This window comes from Stenella coeruleoalba, assembly GCF_951394435.1.
Source record: "Stenella coeruleoalba genome assembly, chromosome: 6".
NCBI classification, from domain to species: domain Eukaryota; kingdom Metazoa; phylum Chordata; class Mammalia; order Artiodactyla; family Delphinidae; genus Stenella; species Stenella coeruleoalba.
This window is the reverse complement of record NC_137151.1, coordinates 2,581,849-2,601,751: the sequence shown is the minus strand read 5'-3', so window position 1 is coordinate 2,601,751 and position 19,903 is coordinate 2,581,849. Positions and strand designations below refer to the sequence as shown.

The following is a 19,903-nucleotide window of genomic DNA, read 5'->3' as shown; positions in this document are numbered from 1 at the left end:
CACTGCTGACCACCTTTGAATTCTCAAAGATGACAGTGATAAACACTGAGTCAACAGTGACTCCTACTGACCCCTCAATAAGTGAAACATCCCCACTAACTGGCTTTTTGACCTCTCAGTCACTTAAACTGGGGTCAGCAACCCACAGCCTGCAGGAAACACACACACAAATCGTGACACATGAAATTAAAATTTAAAGTCCACGAAGTTTGGGACAAAGCCATGCTCATTCCTTTACATGTTGCCTATGGTTGCTTTCACCCTGCATAGCGGAACTGAGTAGCTGGGACAAGGACCAGAGACCCAAGCCCTTTAAGAAACAGTTTGCCTGTTCTTGACTTAACTCTGATGAATTAGGTCCACATTCCTCACCCCCGAGGTGAAGGATGGGCTAGCCCATCTACACTGGCCAATCCTTGGCAGGGGCCGTAGGCTTCTCTCTGCTCTCTCCAGCCTCCCCTTGGTAGCCCTGGGAGCTGGGACAGCAGCTGTCCTCCAGTCTTCTCCACATTTTCTGAAGACAAGGGACGAAAGAAAATAAGCCCCTTAAAAGCACTGAGAACACCTAGTCCCTTGGAACCCACTCCCAGAGCCTCGATTCTCAGTTTCCCAGAAGGTTTATGCGGGTTGAAATCCTCAAATTAGGACTGGATGCTGGCGCCCCCAGTTCATCCTAGCCCGACCCAGAAAAAGAAGGAGCCTCAGGAAATACACGGATTCAGTCTTTCTCACAGCCCAGGTGCCCGGGTGTCATTTTCCCCCGCGGCTACCTCCCCCGACCTCCCTCGGACCCCGCCGAAGCGCAAAGCGCGGGATGGTCCCCACCCGGGGTCCCCCAGGCAGGAGTTGCAGCTCGGTCTCGGCGACCGTCTTTACTCACAGCTGCCACGCCACCCCGGCTCGGATCCGGACACAGCCTAGCTCCCAGAAGACAGAGCCGGGGAGGCCGGGCGAGGGCATGCAGCCATCCGCCCTGCCCGGGCGCGGACCCCGGGTCCAAGAGAGAGGAAGTGGCCATGGGACCGTGCGGACTCAGCCAGCTCACGCGGAGGCCATAAAAAAGGGAAGAGCCAGAGCAGGATCCACGTCCCTGGCCCACCCCGGGTGAACCAAGCGCTCAGGCAGCCGCCCCGGTCCGGGAGCCTGTAGGCGAGGCTGGGGCGGGCTCTGAGTGTCATTGGCCGAGGGGAGCGCCCTGTCCGCCGCTGCGCACTTCCATTGGCTGGCGAGATCTGAGGCGGGGCCTCGGCAGCCTCCCACGGAGTCTACGCTAGGTGGGAGCGCGGAGCGCCACAGGTGGACTGGGCATCGCTAGCCGGCAGCGCCATGAGCTGCAGCTTGGACGCGGCGAGGAGCTTCTTGGAGCAACTGGAGGCACGGGGAGTCCGGGAGGGGCCGGTCCTCGCCTACGAGTTCAGCGTGAGTGGCCGAGTTGGCCGGCAGCGCGCCGCGCTTCGGCTCCTTGCCCAGGATGGTCCAGACGTCTGTTCTCCTGTGCGCCCTGCTGCGCTTTGCCTCTCTCTCTCTGTCTCTCTCTCTGTCTCTCTCTGTCTCTCTCTCGGCCTCCAGGGGCATCTCCTCGCCTCGAGATCTCTCTGTTTTTCTCTCCCCAGCACCTCTCTCTGTCGCCCTCTCTCCCTGTCTGTCTTCACCCTCTGCCAGTAGGTCCCAGAGGGCTATGTCCACGGCCGGGTCGGGCGGGGCCGCACACGCCCTCGGGTCCCTGCGCCCTTGCCGCGCTCCCAGAATCGTCCGGTTGCTGAGCAGGGCAGGCGCTCACCTGCGCTGGACACGCGACGCCCGGCCGCTCCAGGCGACCAGGCAGTCACTCCTGTGGTCCTGGGGAGGAAGGGGCTGGGGAAAGAGGAACCAAGAGGCCCCGCTGCGGCGAGTGTGTGGACGCCGGCTCTAATAGGCGCTGTGGCCTGTGGCGCTTTATCCGGTCCCTCTGGCCTCAGTTTCTCCTTGGGTGAAATGCGGACATTGATGACTCAACTGGCCTGAGGATTAAAACAACCGGTGTGGGTAAAAAGCGCTTAGCACATCTTGAGCTCTCACTTTGTAGGCGCCTTTGTCACTAGTTATAAATATTCTAAACTTTACAATGGGGTAGTGCAAGCTGTATGTAAAGAATGCTAACGCAGCAGCGTCGTAGGCATCGCATCTACATGTACTGAGGTATTTTAAATATCATAACATGGAAACGTGCTATGCAAATACAATATATGGTGACATCTCAAATTTAGAAATAAGTTTGGTAAATATATGTATGTATCTAATAAATGACTATATATCGTTGAGTATAATAAAAATAGATAACAAACATTTATGAAATAATTTTATTAATAAATAGAAAATATATAGTGAATATGTATAAATATGATTGTAAACTATAATTTACACAATAACATTAGTTAACTTCTTAAAACAGTAGAATACACATAAATACAACATAGAATTATAATTTATCAAATAAGCAGTTATTGAAGTTCCTAAGTAATAAAATATGTAATAAATAGATAAAAGAAGTTTAAGATAAATCTAAATTTACACAAATATAAAAATCATATATAAGAAATGCATAATAAATGCAAAATATATAATTTATTCAATATGAAAATGTACATAATAAATGTAAACATAATATCCAGGTAGTACATGACATCATGTCCATCCGGGTCTGGGTCCAGTCTGGGACAGTAAGCAGTGCCAGCTGCTGGAGGCCACCCTCCTGCAGGCAGCCTCCTGTACTCACAGGAGTCTTTGGGTCTCTCTAGGCCTTGGTTTCCTCATCTATATAGTAAAAATATTAATAGTGGTACCCACTACACTAGTGTGTCCACGAGGATGTAAATGACTTGATGGGCATAAGAACACTTAGAATGGTGGCTTGCACTCATCAGGGGGCTTGGTAGGTGTTACTTATTATCATCATGATTATGAATACTTGATGATGGTAATGCTATTCACTAATTATAATAATGGAACAGTAGTAAAGCACCTATAGTATCTAGTTACATAAGTAGTGTTATTCATTATAATTCATATGCATTGTATATTGTCTTATATATTGTGTATCACCATGTTTGTTATTTTAAATGCATAATATATTACAATTATTGTTCACAATACAATGTAAATACACATTGAGTGTACAGGGGGTAGATGCTCAGAGGTCTGAGTTCAATACTCACTCACTCACTGTGCCACTTCCTGGGTGGGACTTTCAGCAAGTCACTCAAACATGTGGTGCCTCAGCTTTCTCACCGGCATGATGGGGACGTCAATAATAGTACCCACTTTGGAGGGACCTTGCAGGTGGTTCAATGCCCTCACACAGAGCCTGGCACAGAGAAGGCACTCTGAGTCGCTACTATTATGGAATCATAATTAGCAGGCCCTGTGCTATCTGGGCACTGCACTCACCTCTCACAGGCCACGTGCTGTGTATCCCTGTGAGAGTCTCAGTGTCCCAGGACCCTAACCTGGCTCCTCTCTTGCTCTCTCCTCCCTCTCCCGGGTCTTCTTTCTGTCCTCCCACCAGGACATCCGGGCCCGCTCAGCCTCCTGGAAGACAGACAGCGTGTGTTCCACTGAGGCCGGCAGTCGACCAGAAAATGTGAGGAAGAACCGCTACAAAGATGTGCTGCCATGTAAGTTGGGGGTGGGAGTGGGGACCTTCTGGAGGGAGTCGGTGCTGCTCTGCATGCCCGCACCCCGAGGCAGTGCAGGTGTTAGCCCGGATCCCCGTGCCACCACTGGGCCCCCAGAACTCTCCCTCCCAGGGCCTTGCTGTGGCTGCATTTCTCTCCAGCAGTCTGCGAGTGCACCTCGATGGGATCCCTGCTAGGTATGCTGTCCCCTGCTGGCTTTCATCTGGGAGGCCGTCAAGGCCCCTGTCACCCACAAACTCCACGTTTCTCACCTCTCCCGCTGGCAGACGATAAGACACGAGTGATCCTTTCCCTGCTCCAGGAAGAGGGACATGGAGACTACATCAATGGCAACTTCATCAGGGTCAGGCTGGGTGTTAGGGAAGGGGCAGAGGTGGTGGAGGGGACAGCGGGATCTCCATAGTGAACTTAGCCTTTACCAGGGCACAGATGGAAGCCAGGCCTACATCGCCACGCAAGGACCCCTGCCTCACACCTTGCTAGACTTCTGGCGCCTGATCTGGGAGTTTGGGGTCAAGGTCAGCTTTGGGGGGGGGGTGAGGTGTGTCCAACATTCTGGGTCCTCCCTTGGCCCTGATAACCACACCCCCTAAACCAAATCTCCTCCCTTTCCCCTTACCCCTCTTGTCTAGGTGATCCTGATGGCCTGTCAGGAGATTGAAAATGGGCAGGTAGGTGTCCTCAGCCCCTAGAATGCATATCCTTGTGCAGAGAGGAGACAGGAGAAATCTTGCTAGCTCTTCCCTGATGCCATGACTCAATGGCCCAGTTCTTGGTGTGACCCTCACTGTACCTCTGCTAAGCCCACTATTACTATCTTTAATTTTTTTGTTGATCTTTTACCTTTTATTCATGGGGCTCAACCCCTCTCCTGCTGATCTTCCCGCCCCATTCCATACCATAGACCATAAGGCCCTATAACTGTGGCTTCCCCAGTACAGCTCTGATCTCTCTTTCCACCTTTCTCCCCTTTATTCACTCCACTCCAACCACCCTGGCCTTTGTTCTGCCTCGGGTCCTATGCTTTGTTCCCACTGCCTGGGACATTTTCCCCTTGGCCTGCTCCATCACCACCTTCAGGTCTTGGCTCAAATGCTACTTCCTCAATGAGATCTTCCTGGATCTCACCCATTTGGAACTCCAAGCACTCTCACTCTCCTTCCCTTGTCCTACTTTCATTTTTTTCTTCACAGTTCTTACCAACTTCTAACATACAAGATAATCTACAAATGTGTTATGTATATTGTTTATTCTGTCTTCCTGATAAGAAGAAAAGTTCCATGAGGGCAGGGATCTTTGTTTTGCCCATTAGCATAAATTAGTTACTCAAAGAATGTATGTCAACATTGAAGGCACATGGTTTCTGCATCCTGGCGTGCTCCATGGACAGGGCTGGGGGTGGGGTAAGTACTGCCCCGGGATGGCTGGCTGATCATGGAGTCTGTACAATCTGTAGTGATGTACCTTCTTCATTCCTAATTTTGATAGTTGGTCATCTGTCTGTCTCTCTCTCCTACATTGGTCTGGCAAGAATAAAGACAAGCAAACTTTAGTTGTTGTACTAAATCTGTCCTGCTGCCTGTTTTTGTAAATAAAAATGTATAAGAACATAGCCACACTCATTTGTTTACATAGTGTGTATACCTGCTTTCATGCTACAATGGCCAAGTTCAGTAGTTGCAAGGTAAGTACATTGTATGGCTCACAAAGTCTAAACTATTATTATCTGGCCATTTATAGAAAGTTAGCCAATCTCTGGGCTAGAGGCTTATCAATTTTATTATTTTTTCAAAGAAGCAGCTTTGAGTTTTATTCATTTTCTCTATTTTTTTAATGTTTATTTCATTAATTTCTTCCCTTTATCATTTCCTTCCTTCTGGTTTAGGTTTAACTTGCTCTTTTTTTTTTCTAGTTCCTTAAGCTTAGATAATAGATTTGTGATTTTTTTCACATATAAGTATTTTAAAAAATATTTATTTACTTTTTGGCTGCATGGGGTCTTAGTTGCGGCATTGGGGATCTTTTTGTTGCGGTGCGTGGGCTCTTAGTTGCGGTGCGCAAGCTTCTCTCTAGTTGTGGTGCGCAGGCTCAGTAGTTGCGGCATGCGGGCTCTGGAGCATGTGGGCTCTGTAGCTGTGGCTCACGGGCTCCAAAGTGCGTGGGCTGTAGTTGTGGCACATGGGCTCTCTAGTTGCAGTACATGGGCTCTCTAGTTGCGGCACGTGGGCTTAGTTGCCCTGTGGTATGTGGGATTTTAGTTCCCCGACCAGGGATCAAACCGGCATCCCCTGCATTGCAAAATGGATTCTTAACCACTGGACCACCAGGGAAGTCCCCACATATAAGTATTTAATATCATTCATTTTTTTCTATGCAGTGCTCTAGCTACATCTCACAAACTGGTATGTAGTGTCTTTTTTTCAGTTAGCTCAAAATATTTTCTACTTTCCCTTGTGATTTCTTCTTTGACCAATGGTATTTGACCATGGCTGTGCTTAAATTCCAAATATTTGGGGGCTTTTCCATATATCTTTCTGTTATTAATTTTCAGTTCCATTGTGGTCAAAGAACAACTTTATATGATTCAAATGTACTGAAACTTGTTTTGTGGCCATGAATGTGATCTATCTTGGTACATGTTTTGTGTGCACTTGAAAAGAATGTGTATTCTGCTTTGTTGAGTGGAGTGTTCTATAAATATCAGTTAGGTCAAATTGATTGTGTCTTTTTGAAAGACACTTTAATATCTTCTATATCTTTACTGTATCTTCTATATCCTTACTGATTTCTTTTCTCTAAATGTTCCATCAATTGCCAAGAGAGGAGTGTTGAAACTTCCAGCTGTTCTATAACTGTGAATTAGGACAAGTTTCTCAATAGTATTATTCAAATCTTATTATTCTTACCTTTTTTTTTTTCTTTTTGGCCATGTGGCATGTGGGATCATAGTTCCCCTGACCAGGGACCGAACCTGTGCCCACTGCACTGGAAGGGTGCCCCCTGCAGTGGAAGGGCAGAGTCTTAACCACTGGACTACCAGGGAAGTCCCTATTCTTACTTTTTTTCATCTACTTGTCCTATTATTTGCTGAAAGAGGAGTGTTGAAATCTCTAACTCTGATTTTAGATTTATCTACTTCTCCTTTCAGTTCTGTCAGTTTTTGCTTCAGATATTTTACAACTCTATAATTGAGTGCTTATACAGTTAGGATTATGTCTTCCTGATGAATCAATCCTGTTTTCAATATGTAATGTCCCTTTTATCTCTAAAAGGAAAAGGGTAATATCCCTTTCTCTAAAGTGTACTTTGATATTAATATAGCCATTTAAACTTCTTTAGATTAGAGTGTGCATGATATCTCTATTTTAATTCTTTTACTTTTTATCTGTGTTCATTTTTATTTATTTTATTTATTTTTTTGGCTGCACCACGGGGCTTGCAGCCTCTTAGTTCCCTGAGCAGGGATTGAACCCATGCCCCCTGCAATGGAAGTGCAGAGTCCTAACCACTGGACTTCCAGGGAATTCCCCATTTTTATTTTTAAACTGTGTTTGTTATAGCTGGCATATTGTGGGTACTTACTTTTTTATCCAGTCTGACAACCTCTGCCTTTAATTGGAGTATTTAGTCTTTAATGTGCCAATAATGTGTCTAAATCTATGATTTTGCTATTTGTTTTCTATTTGTTCCATCGGTTCTTTGTTCCTTTCTTATTTTCTGTCTTCTTTTTTACTGCGAATTTTTATGACTCTGTTTCACAGTCATTATTCACTTATTAGTTATACCTCTTTGTATTATGTGCTTGTGTTCTTAGTGGAATGTGTACTTATCACAGTCTATATTCAAATAATATTATATCATTTCATGTAAAATGTGAGAACTTTACAATAACATATTTCAATTTTCTCTTTCCATGCTTCAAGCTATTGTTGCCCTAGGTTTGATCCCAAATTTAAAATATACTACACAACACACTGCTATTATTTTTCCTACAGATTATCTTTAAAAAAAACAACTTTATTGAGATACAATTCATCCATCTAAAGTGTGCAATTCAATTGTTGTTAATATATTCCTGAGTTATACAGTCATCACCACAATGAATTTCAGAACCTTTTCATCACCCCATAAAGAAGCCTTGTATCTATTAGCAGTCATGCTGCATTTCCTACCAAACTCCACCCTAGGCAACTACTAATCTATTTTTAGTCTCTGTAGATTTGCCCACTCTGGACTTTTCCTATAACTGGAATCATATGATATGTTGTCTTTCATGACTGGCTTCTTTCACTAAGGTTGTGTTTTAAGGCTAATGTATATTGTAGCATGTATCAATACTTCACCCATTCTTATTGCTGAATAACATTCCATTGAATGGATCTACCACATTTTATATATCCATTAATCACTTCATAGAATTTGAGCTGTTTCCACTTTTTGGTGATTATGAATATTGCTGCTATAAACATTCATGTGAAAGTTTTTGTGTAGAAGTATGTTTTCATTTCTCTTGGATATATACCTAGAAGTGGAATTGCTGGGTCATATGGTAAACTCTATTTTTAACATTTTGAGGAACTACCAAACTGTTTTCCACAGTGGCTATATCATTTTACATTTCAACCAGCAATGTATGAAGGTTCCAATTTCTCCACATTCTTACCAACACTTGTTATTGTCTGTCTTTTTCATTTTTGCTATCCTGTTTGATGTGAAGTTGTACTCATTGGGTCTTTTTTTTTTTTCAGTTGTGGTAAAATATACATAACATAAATTTTGCCATTTTAATGATCTCAAGTGTACAATTTGGGAACATTAAGTACACTCACAGTGTTGCAAACCGTTACCACTGTCCAATTCCAGAACTTGTTCATCATCCCAAACAGAAACTCTGTATCCATTTAACAGTTTCTTCCCATTTCCCCTTCCTGCAGCTGTTGGTAGCCTTTATTCTACTTTCTGTCTCTATTAATTTGCCTCTTCTAGGTACCTCATATCAGTGGAGTCATACAATACTTGTTCTTTTGTGTCTGACTTATTTCATTTATCAGGTTTTCAAGGTTCATCCATGTTGTAGAGTGTATCAGAATTTCATTCTTTTTAAGGCTGAATAACATTTCATTGTATGTATGTACCACATTTTGTTTATCCATTCACCTATTGATGGACATTTGGGTTGTTTCTACCTTTTGGTTACTGTGATAGTGCTGCTATGAACATTAGTACATAAGTATCTGTTTTGAGTCCTTGTTTTCAATTCTTTTGGGTAGTAGAATTAATTACTGGATCATATGGCAATTCTGTGTTTAATTTTGTTGTTGTTGCTTTCCACAGTGGCTGGACCACCTTATATTCTCACCAGCAATGCACAAGTGTTCCATTTTTCCAAACACTCACCAAGACATGTTATTTTCTGTTTTCACTTTTGTTTTTATTAGCCATCCTAATGGATGGGAAGTGGTATCTCATTGCAGTTTTGGTTTGCATTTGCCTAATGAGGTGGATTTGTGGTTTACATTTACCAAACATCTTTTCATGTGCTTATTTTTCCATTTGTATGTCTTCTTTGGAGAAAATTTGTTTCGGTCCTTTGCCCATTTTTTAATTGGGTTATTTGTCTTTTTATTATTGGGTTGTAAGAATTCTTCTGAATACAAGTCCCTTATCAGTATATGATTTAGAAATACTTTTTTCCATTGTGTGGGTGTGTCTTTTCATTTTCTTTATAGTGTCCTTTGAAGCACAAACAATTTTTAATTTTGAAGACTTCCAATCTATTGTTTTGATGTGCTTTTGATGTTGTATCTAACAAGTCATTGTCTAACGAAAGGTCAAAAAGATTTACTCCTATGTTTTCTTCTAAGTGTTTTATAGTTTTCTCTCTTATGTTTAGGTCTCTGATTCATTTTGAGTTAATTTTTGTATATGGTGTAAGACAGCGGTCCAAATTCATTCTTTTGTTTATAGATACCCAGTTGTCCTAGCACCATTTGTTAAAAAGACTGTGCTTCCCCATTGAATGGTCTTGGTACTTTGTTGAAAATCAATTGAGTGTACACGTAAAGGTTTATTTCTGGACTCCAATTCTATTCCATTGATCGACATGTCTATCTTTGTGCCAGTACTACTCGGTATTGTAGGTTTGTGGTAAGTTTTGAAATCAGGAAGTGTGAGTCCTCCAAATTTGTTCTTCTTTTTGCAAGATTGTTTTGGCTATTCTGGGTCACTTGCCATGCAGAAAAGAGTTAACATATCAGGCATAAATGATTATGCTTAAAAAGAACTTCCTGCAAGGTTGGCTCTTGACTGGAAATTGGATTTCTAATAAGAGTGGCTCACCATGCCTAAACTGTTTATACAAACAACGTGTCTATGTGACAGTAGGTTTATGTGAACATCTGCTTTCCCTCTGGGAGTCTGAAGTTTTGTCACATGCTAGTCAGAGGTGCCTACCTACCACATAGAGTCCCCCAGTAAAAACCCTGGGCACTGAATTCCTAAATGTCCCTGTGGACATTTCACATGTGTGGTCACAACTCATTCTGGAGGAATTAAGCACATTCTATGTGACTCCACTGGGAGAAGAACCTTGGAAGTTGGCACCCTGTTTCCTGCAGACTTCACCCTGTGCGCCTTCTCCCTTTGCTGTTTTATCCTGTAACCTTTCATTGCGATAAATTGTAGCCACAAGTACAACTCTATGCTGAGTCCTGTGAGCCCTCCTATTGAGTCATCAAACCTGAGGGCAGTCTTGGGAATCCATAACACATTTATTAATGTTAACATATTGTTTATATATTAATGTTAAGATCAGCTTGCCCATATCTTCAAAAAGCCTTCTAGGATTCTGATAAGGATTTCATTGAATCTATCAATTCTGGGGGTGGGTGGGAGGTATTGCAAATAATAGTTTTTTAAATATGAAAATACAGTTGATTTTTCTATATTGACTTTGTATCCTGCAACCTTGCCGAACTCGCTTATTAGTTCTAATAGTGTGTGTGTGTGTGTGTGTGTGTGTGTGTGTGTGTGCATTCTTTAGGGTTTTCTATATATAATATCATGCTATCTGCAAGTTGACATACTTTTGCTTCTTCCTTTCCAATCTGGGTAACCTCCCTTCCTTTCTTTCTTCTTCCTTCTCTCCCTATCTTTTTTTTTTCTTTTCTTTCCTTTCCTTTCCTTTTATTTTTTCTCTCTCTTGCTTCCTCCCTCCTACCTTCCCTCCTTTCCTTCCTTCATTTCTTTTTTCCTAATTGCACTGTCTACAACTTCCAGTACAAAAAAGTGCAAACATTCTTGTCTTGTTCCTGATCTTAAGCACAAAACATTCAGTCTTTCACCATTAAGTATTAGGTTAGCTGTAGGTTTTGGTAGATATTTTTTGTTGTTGTTGGTTTTGCTTTTTAAATCAAGATGGGGAATTTCCTTTCTATGTCTAGTTCCTTTCATATTTTTATATGAAAATGTATTGGATTTTGTTCAGATTTTTTTTCTGCATCTATTAAGTTGATCATGTGTTTTTGTTTCATTTTCTATTATTATGGTATATGATATTGATTGACCTTCATGTATTGATTTTCATATATGTGTTCCTGGGATTAATCCCACCTGATCCTGTGTAAAATCCTTTGTTAATATTGTGTTGAGGATTCTTCTGTCTATATTCTTGAGACGCTGCTTAGTAGTTTTCTTTTCTTGTGATATCTGTCTGGTTTTGGTAGCAGAGTAATACTGGTCTCATAAAATATGTTGGCAAATGTTCCTTCAATTTTTTGGAAAAGTTTGTGAAGGATTGCTATTAATTCCTCCTTTTTTGGTAAAATTCACTAGATTATCTTTTAAAGATGTTAAAAATGAGAAATACCTTTTACATTTAGCTACATATTTACCTTTTTCTTTACTTTTCATCCCTTTGTGTGGGTCTGTATTCCACCTGGTTCCTTTTGTATGAAAAGCTTACTATAATATTTCTCATAGTGCAGTTTTGCTTGTGACAAAGTCTCTCAGCTTTTGTCTGAAAGTTTTTTTAATTTCAGCATTTTTAGGGTGTCACAGCATTGATCTCTGGCTTGCAGAGTTTCTAACAAAATTCTGCTGTCATCCTTATTCCTCAGTATGTAATGTGTCTTTTTTATGTGTGATGCTTTTAAGATTTTTTTCTTTATCATTGTTTTTCAGCAATTTGATCATGAGCTACCTTGGTGTGGCTTTCTTTATGATTATTCTCCCTCTGGTTCATTGACCTTCTTGGATCTGTGGGTTCATAGTTTCATCAAATTTGGAAAATTTTCCAGCTATTGTTTATTCAAAAATAGCTTCTATTCTCCCCTCTCCTCTCCTTCTGGACTCCAGGTACACATACATTAGGCCACTTGATATATATTTCCACAGGTATCTGATTCTCTCTCTTAGTTTTTTTCCCCAGTTTTTCTCTCTCTTTTTCATTTTGAATAGTTTCTATTGCTATGTCTTTGTGTTCACTGATCTTCTGGTGTCTAATCTGCTATTAGAGAGTGAATTTTTTTTCATATTCTTTTCCATTATGGTTTATCACAGGATATTGAATACAGTTCCCTGTGCTATACAGTAGGACCTTGTTGTTTATCCATTCTATATATAATAGTTTGCATTTGCTAATCCCAAACTTCCAGTCCATCCCTCCCCACCCCCTTGCCCACAGCAACTACAAGTCTGTTCTGTATCTCTGTGAGTCTGTTTCTGTTTTGTAGATAAATTTATTTGTGTCATATGTTAGATATTTAGTGATATCCTATGGTATTTGTCTTTCTCTTTCTGACTTACTTCCCTTAGTATGATAATCTCTAGGTCCATCCATGTTGCTGCAAATGGCATTATTTCATTCTTTTTTATGGCTGAGTATATTGTATATATATACCTCATCTTCTTTACCCATTCATCTGTCGATAGACATTTAGGTTGTTTCCATGTCTTAGCTATTTTGAGTAGTGCTGCTATGAACACAGGGGTGCATGTATCTCTTCAAATTATAGCTTTGTCCGGATGTATGCCCAGGAGTGAGATTGCTGGATCATATGGTAACTCTATTTTTAGTTTTTTGAGGAACCTCCATACTGTTTTCCATAGTGGCTGCATCAATTTACATTCCCACCAGCAATGTGGGAGGTTCTCTTTTCTCCACACCCTCTCCAGCATTTGTTATTTGTAGACATTTTCATGATGGCCATTCTGACCAGTGTGAGGCGGTACCTCATTGTAGTTTTGATTTGCATTTCTCTAATAATTACTGATGTTGAACATCTTTTCATGGGTCTTAGACAGTGAATTTTTTATTTCATATATTTTATTTTTCCTCTCTAGAAGTTCCATTTAGGTCTTTTTTATATCTTTTATTTCACTTTCATCCCTTTTGTGGTTCCCTTTTCATTTTTGAACATATTTATAATATTTATAAAGGCTGTTTCAAAGTCTTTGTCTGCTTGTTTCCTCATCTCTATTGGGTCTTTTTCTGCTGCTTTTTCTCCTGGGTATAGGTTATATTTTCTTGCTTCTTTGTATGTCTAGTAAATTTTTATTGGATGCTCAATATTTTAAATTTTACAAAAGTAAATTTTGGATTTTTTACCTTCCTTTAAAAAGTGTTAGACTTTTTGTGGAAGGCAGTTAAGTTACTTTTAGATATTTGATCATTTTAAGGTTTGTTTCTAAGCTTTTGTAGGGCGAGTCTAGAGAAGCCTTTATTCTAGAACTAAGTTCTTCTACTTTCAATGTTTGATCCTTCAGGTTCCCTACTGAATGCCCCTTTTAATCACTCAGGTCTCTCCACTGTGGCTGGAGGAAATGTAAATTATTTCTGTCCCACTGTGAGCCCTAGGAAACGTTCATCTTATAGTTCCCTAGCTATTATTCCTTCAAGGGAAGTTATTCCTTCCTAGCTTCATGGGGTTTCGTGTCATATGTGCCCAGATCATTATTCAGCTAAAGACTTAAGGGGACCCCTATGCAGACTTCTGGAGTTCTTTGCTTTTGTTTGCATAGTGCTGTTCTCTCAAGACCTCTGCCTTGGCCTCCCCGAGCCAAGATCTCTGGTTCCTCAACTCAGTGGGCTCATCAAACTCTCCAGGTTCTGCAGCCTGGTTACTGCCTCTTGGCAGTAAGCTGGGGAGGTCATAAGGTTTGACTCATGTGTTTCCCGTTGTTCAGTGATCACAGTCCTGCAAGGCTGTGGACCAGTGTCTGAAAATAGTGGCTCATATATTTTGTCCAGGTTTTCAGTTGCTTACAGAAGTAGAATATTCTGGACTGTCTTCCTCCTGCACAGTCAGAAGCTCACATCTCCATTGAGTCTGTCTGTGTTTACTCTGATGAGGTTCTGCTGCCTGGCCTCCTTTGAAGTTTCAGTTGTCTGTGCTTCCACCAGCAACCTGAGCTGTCCCATGCGGGGTGTGCACGTGTTGATCTGAACTTTGAGGCAGACTCCCCCTCTTCACTCTCTGCCCTTTTCCCCTTGCCTTTTGCAGAAAAAGTGTGAGCGTTATTGGGCCCAAGAACAGGAGCCACTGCAGATTGGGCTTTTCTGCATCACTCTGGTGAGCTGGGGCAGAGGTGGGAACAGCACTTTATGAAGTCTCGGATGTTGTGGAAGATTTCACAGATGATTCTGAGTGGAAAGCTTTTGGGCTGGGCCTGAACAGTTTTCCCACAGTCCCACTCACACTGCAGGGAGCGCTCTGGTATTAGCATTGCAAATAGTCAGAACTCATTATATACTGTTTTTGCATTTTAACTACTATCATGGTTATCTCTGTAAATGTTCATGTGCCTGGTTAGGTTCTTAAAATTCTTATTTCCCTTACCCTTTCAAAAGAACTCAGGAAAATCTCTCATAAGTCATAAATACAATTGGTATTGAATAAATACAATGAAACTTGTTTTAGAACAAAAGACGTTTCTTTGTTTCACTGTAAATGAGCTTGTTGGATATTTAATCATAGTTCCTCTTTCTCCCCTTTGTGAAATGTTTCCTTCACAAAAGCCATGGGAGATATTCGGGCTAAATTAATTTTTAAAAATATGTTGTTTGTATTTGATTTTTCTTTTGTTTTTTTGGGGGGGGCCATGCTGCATGGCTTGCAGGATCTCAGTTCCCTGACCAGGGATTGAACCCAGGCCATGGCAGTGAAAGCCCAGAATTCTAACCACTAGGCCACCAGGGAACTCCCTGTATTTGATTTTTAATCAGAAATGCTTTGTTTTTTGTAAATATGTCTTTTGGCACCTGTGATCTTTGTTCTCTGCCCTCTTCTCACATGCCCCATATCCACAGACAAGGGAGACATGGCTGAATGCAGACATTACGCTCAGGACTCTTCAGGTCACCTTCCAGAAGGTACTGAAAGGGGAGGAGGAGACTCCTACATAGGGAGAGCTGTTTCCTGTCTCTGTTTTCTCATCTGTAAAATGTGCATTAACAATAGTACCCATCTCTTCAGTTATTATCTGTTGCATTTAAACGGAGGATGTAGAGAACTAGGGCTGACATGTAACAGGGGCTCAATAAATGCATTTCTTTCTTTTTTTATTCTTTGCCCCTCATTTCCTATGTTTCAGGAATCCCGCTCTGTGTACCAGCTGCAGTATATGTCCTGGCCAGACAGAGGGGTCCCTAGCAATCCCGACCACGTGCTCGCCATGGTGGAGGAAGCCCGGCGCCTCCAGGGATCTGGCCCCAGCCCCCTCTGTGTCCACTGCAGGTTTAGGAAAATGGGCTTTATGGGGGTCTGGTGAGACAGAGGGGATGGTGGTGGAGAGGGGACAGGGAGGATAGTGCAGGGCTTGGAGCCAGTCTTACAGTCTGAGTGCCTGTTTCAAGAAACCTGAGGCCACACTTGCTCAAGTTGCAGCTGAAATGGTTAGTATTTATTGAGCACAGACTGCTAGGGAGTAAGTACACAGTTGATGCTCAACAAATATAAGCAATTAGAAAGGTTTTCCTTTCAAATTATAATCTGGGATTCTGGGAATCAAAAAGTGATGCAGGGGACACTCCATTAAGGCCCTCACCCCCAGCCCCAAATGCACCCTTTAAAAGGGGTTGCAGGCAGGCCCTGACCAAGCTCACTCTGATTCTCACTTGTCAGCGCGGGCTGTGGGCGAACAGGTGTCCTGTGCACCCTGGATTACGTGAGACAGCTGCTTCTGACCCAGGTATGAAGAGGGCATACAGCGCAGTGTGGGTCCTGTGCCTATGAGGTCCTGCTCAAGTGCCCATCTCTCTGCCCTAGATGATCCCACCTAACTTCAGCCTCTTCAGTGTGGTCCTCGAGATTCGGAGGCAGCGGCCTGCAGCCATACAGACAGAGGTGGGAGCCGGGTCTCCTCGTTCCAAGGACATATCCCTCCTGTTCTGGTCTTTCCTTCTCGATGACCCCTCTTCCCTCCCCCACCCCTTCAGGAGCAGTACAGGTTCCTGTACCACACAGTGGCTCAGATGTTCCTCTCAGCGCTCCAAAATGCCAGCCCTCACTACCAGAACCTCAAGGAGGTACCAAGGCCCCCTTCCAATCCTCAGAGACCAGGACCCAGAGCAGAGGTCTATGGCCACCACCAGCGCCAGCATCCAGCCCTTGGACTCCCTCCGGGAGCAGGGACTGACGCACTATGATATCTACCTTTGTCCTCCTCCTTGCTCCCTTATCACTGTCCCCTCTTAAGCTTCCCCCACAGAGCCCACAGTGACCTCGCACCACTAGGAGCCTGGATAGCGTCCTCCGAAGCCTCATGCCTTTCCCTCCTGCCTTTCCCCAGAATTGTGCCCCACTCTACGATGATGCCTTCTCCCTCCGGACTTCCCACACCCTTCCTGCCACAGCCCGCCCATCCGGCGGGGTCCTCAGGTACCCAGCCCCCTCCCCTCAGTCTTCCATTTTCACTTTCTCGTCCTTGGAGGCTGGCCCTTTCCTCACCCTTGAAACACCAGCTCCTTCCTTGCCGTTCAGTTCACCAAATATTCACTGGCCCTTTCTTGCAGCTGACCTCTGGGAACCCTCCACAAGATGATTCTTTAATCCCAGAGATCCATTGCCTCTGCCCCTCAGGCTAGCTCCCGATGTTAGTTCTCTCCTCGCTTTTCCACTCGTTAATTCAGCAGATATTTTTTGAGGCCACCCAACTGTAAGGCCTCATGTCGGGTGCAGCAGAGACTTCAGCCCTTGGTCCCTGAGACCAGCCCTCCATTTTGAGACTCTCCCTTGCTTCTCTTTAGATGTCACTTCCTCATTCATTTATTCAACAGACAACTACACAGAAATGACCAATCCTCAATACCAATATCTTGCCCCATTCACCTGCCAGGCTGGCCCCTTCCTTCCTTCATCCACCCAACCTGCTGGGCGCTAGGGACACAGAGACGAGACCCCTTTCCCCAGAGACGCTACCACCTCCACCTCCTCGCTCCGTAACTGCGCGCCGCCTCGGGCGGGAAGGAAGCCGGTGGTTTGCGCGCCGAGCGCGCTGCCCCCTCCCTCCCCAGCCTCGGCGCCGCCGCTTCACTTCCTCCCCACCCGCAGGAGCATCTCGGTACCCGGGCCCCCGGGCCTCGCCATGGCCGACACGTACGCTGTGGTGCAGAAGCGCGCGGCCCCCGCGGGCACCGGGACAGGGGCGGGCGCGCGGGCGCGCGGCGCGGAGGAGACGCCCCTCTACAGCCAGGTGACGCCGCGCGCCCTGCGGCCCCAGGCGCACGCGGAGGACGGGCGCGGGCCGCTGTCCGGCCGCGGTAAGTCGACGCGGCCCGGGCGCGGGGCTGGGGAGGGCTGGCCCCGACCTGCTCCGTCTCCCGACCCCCTGTGGCTGCGGTCTGGAGGGTCTGGAGGCCACGAGGACCCCCACCCCCCCTCCACCGAGTCCGGCCCGGTCACGCCCCGGAGGCTGACGTCCTGGCTTCCCCGGCCACGCCTCTGGGACAACCGCCCGTCCTCTGGTCACGCCCGGAAGCGTCCCGGGCCAAACCGCGGTCTCTGGCCCGACCACCTAGTCTGGGCGGAGGTCTCCGATTTGGTCACGCCCCTGGCCACGCACCCTCCTGCTGGGCCCCGGCGCCCGGCCCCCACCCTGCCTTCTCTGGCCTGGGAGGATGCGTATTTGCCTCCGAGTGGCTCTCCGGAACTTCGAGGGGCGGCCTGAGCCGATCTGTTAGGTGGTTTTCTGCCCGCAGTTCCTGTTGACCAAAGCCCAGCAGGGCCTGGCGCCTACGAGGACGTGGTAGATGGAGCTCAGACTGGTGGGCTAGGTAAGTCAGACAGCCTGGGTCGCTGGGACTCTCTACAGTTTTAACTGAATCCCAGGCATTTGGGGCTTTAAGATGGTGTTAGGAAAACACACGCCCTCGGAGTCCTGTGGATGTGTCAGCAGCAAACCGTGAGGGCCTGGAGGCTTGGGGGTGACTTTCCACGAGTTGCCTACCTCTCTGCACCTCAGCTTCTCCGTGATCCCTACGGTGCCCTTCCTTTTCCAGGCTTCAACCTGCGCATTGGAAGGCCTAAAGGACCCCGGGACCCGCCTGCCGAGTGGACCCGCGTGTGAGTGCAGCGCCCTTGCCTGCCTGTTGGGTGCCTGGTCCACGTGGGTTCCTGGACTGCTGAGGGCCGTGCTCTACTCTGTGACGTGCTGGGAATGGGGTTGCTGGGCTGAATCAAAATAAAAGTTTCTCAGTGTGGAAAATATGGGGGCTTTGCCTCAGTGATCATAACGTTCAAGGCGTGAGGCTTGGGGAGGTAGTTGGTTGACGATGGCTGGTGAGGTTACACTGAGCATATTCAAGAATAAATTCAACCCCAAGAGTCCGGGCAGGGCTCCCGGCTGTGAAGGGAAGGATGGACAGATACGCTTCTGGAGACTGTCCCCTTCACCACTTGAAGGACTGGTTCATCTCAGTATCTGAGCCTCCTTCACTCAGACACTCAGCTTATAACACAGGGAGATGGATGGACCCCCGTTGACCTCCACCATTCAGACAGATGGAAGCCAGGCATAACAACAGCCAAGCAGACTGATTTCAGACAGGTGAAAAGATCCCCAGATGGGCAGGCAGACAGATGGAATCCCAACCTGGACAGGCATATAGCAATTCCCTTAGACAGCCAGACCTTCAGAGGGACAGTCCATGGGTGGACCTCCAGCCAGAGAGAGTGACCCACTGACAGCCTAACAGACCACTCCATGCAAAACAGACCACCCAAAAGACAGACCACTTCCCCCAGCTAAGCAGCTAGACGGACATCAGCCAGATAAACCCTTGGCTAGACAGACTCCCAGGCAGATGTAAAGAGATACCCAGCTGAATAGACACAGATGTCCTCTCAGCTAGACAGACCTCCCAGCTACACAGACCCACTCCCATGTGGGCAGACAGCCTGACAGACCTGGTCACACAGACTCCCAACTAGCCAACTGGACTCCAGCCAGGCAGATACTAGCCACACGGACCCTTGATTGCACAGACACCCCACCCAGCCAGCCAGACTTCCAACTAGGCAGACAGGTGGGCAGACCCCCCATTTTGGCAGAGAAATTGATATATCTTCTGCTGGGAAGACACCCAGGTGGACACTCAGGCAGTCAACTGGTCACATAGGCAGATGGACCCTCATATAGAAAAAGCATCATGAGCCAGACAGATCCTCCACTACCCAGACCATCTGCCAGTTGGACACACACTGCAAATCTTCAGGTAGATGGAATCCCTGCTAGCCAGATGGGCTCCTAGCCCTCAGATACATAGGACCCCATTGGATGGGTGGACTCCTAGTCGGACAGATAGATTCCTAGCCACAATGACACACCATCCTCAGCCAGAGAAATAAATGGACCCCAAGCCAACTGGCCAGCTAGATCCCAAGTTGGATGAACAGACCCCCAAACCAGATGAACGCGTAGACCCCCATCTGGACAGATGACTGGACCCCAACAAGTCAGACCCCTAGCTGTTCACACAGGCTTCTAGCCAGACAAGCCTCCAGCCCTTGAGCTGGACAGCAGATGCACACAGACCACCAGCTTGGCAGACAAATCTGCAGCCAGCAAGACAGCCCTCTAGCCTCACAGTCACGTGGACTGACCTCATACTGATAGACTGGTAAACCTCCAAGTAGACTCAGCTGGAAAAATAAACTCCGGACAGACCGACTCCTAACTTGAAAAGATCCTCAGACAAACCCATGACTGGACAGACATGCAGACCCCCAGCC

The 19,903-nt window shown here is 45.5% G+C and overlaps 1 protein-coding gene across 2 annotated transcripts; it reads left to right on the top strand.

Moving 5' to 3' along the window:
• The first annotated feature begins 1,152 nt into the window (after window positions 1-1,152).
• On the top strand, window positions 1,153-18,365 carry PTPN18 (protein tyrosine phosphatase non-receptor type 18). 2 transcript variants are annotated; one of them, XM_079925327.1, is made up of 15 exons: window positions 1,153-1,419; window positions 3,545-3,653; window positions 3,941-4,017; window positions 4,097-4,192; window positions 4,307-4,345; window positions 14,177-14,245; window positions 14,983-15,045; window positions 15,267-15,409; window positions 15,797-15,863; window positions 15,941-16,018; window positions 16,111-16,200; window positions 16,464-16,552; window positions 17,225-17,433; window positions 17,872-17,946; window positions 18,172-18,365. In XM_079925327.1, the coding sequence occupies exons 1-15, from the start codon at window positions 1,327-1,329 to the stop codon at window positions 18,237-18,239; spliced, it is 1,365 nt and encodes a 454-aa protein (XP_079781453.1). In that variant the 5' UTR covers window positions 1,153-1,326; the 3' UTR covers window positions 18,240-18,365. The 2 variants fall into 2 exon arrangements, with proteins under 2 accessions (XP_079781453.1, XP_079781454.1); XM_079925328.1 differs by lacking the exons at window positions 3,545-3,653; window positions 3,941-4,017; window positions 4,097-4,192; window positions 4,307-4,345.
• The last annotated feature ends 1,538 nt before the right edge of the window (window positions 18,366-19,903 follow it).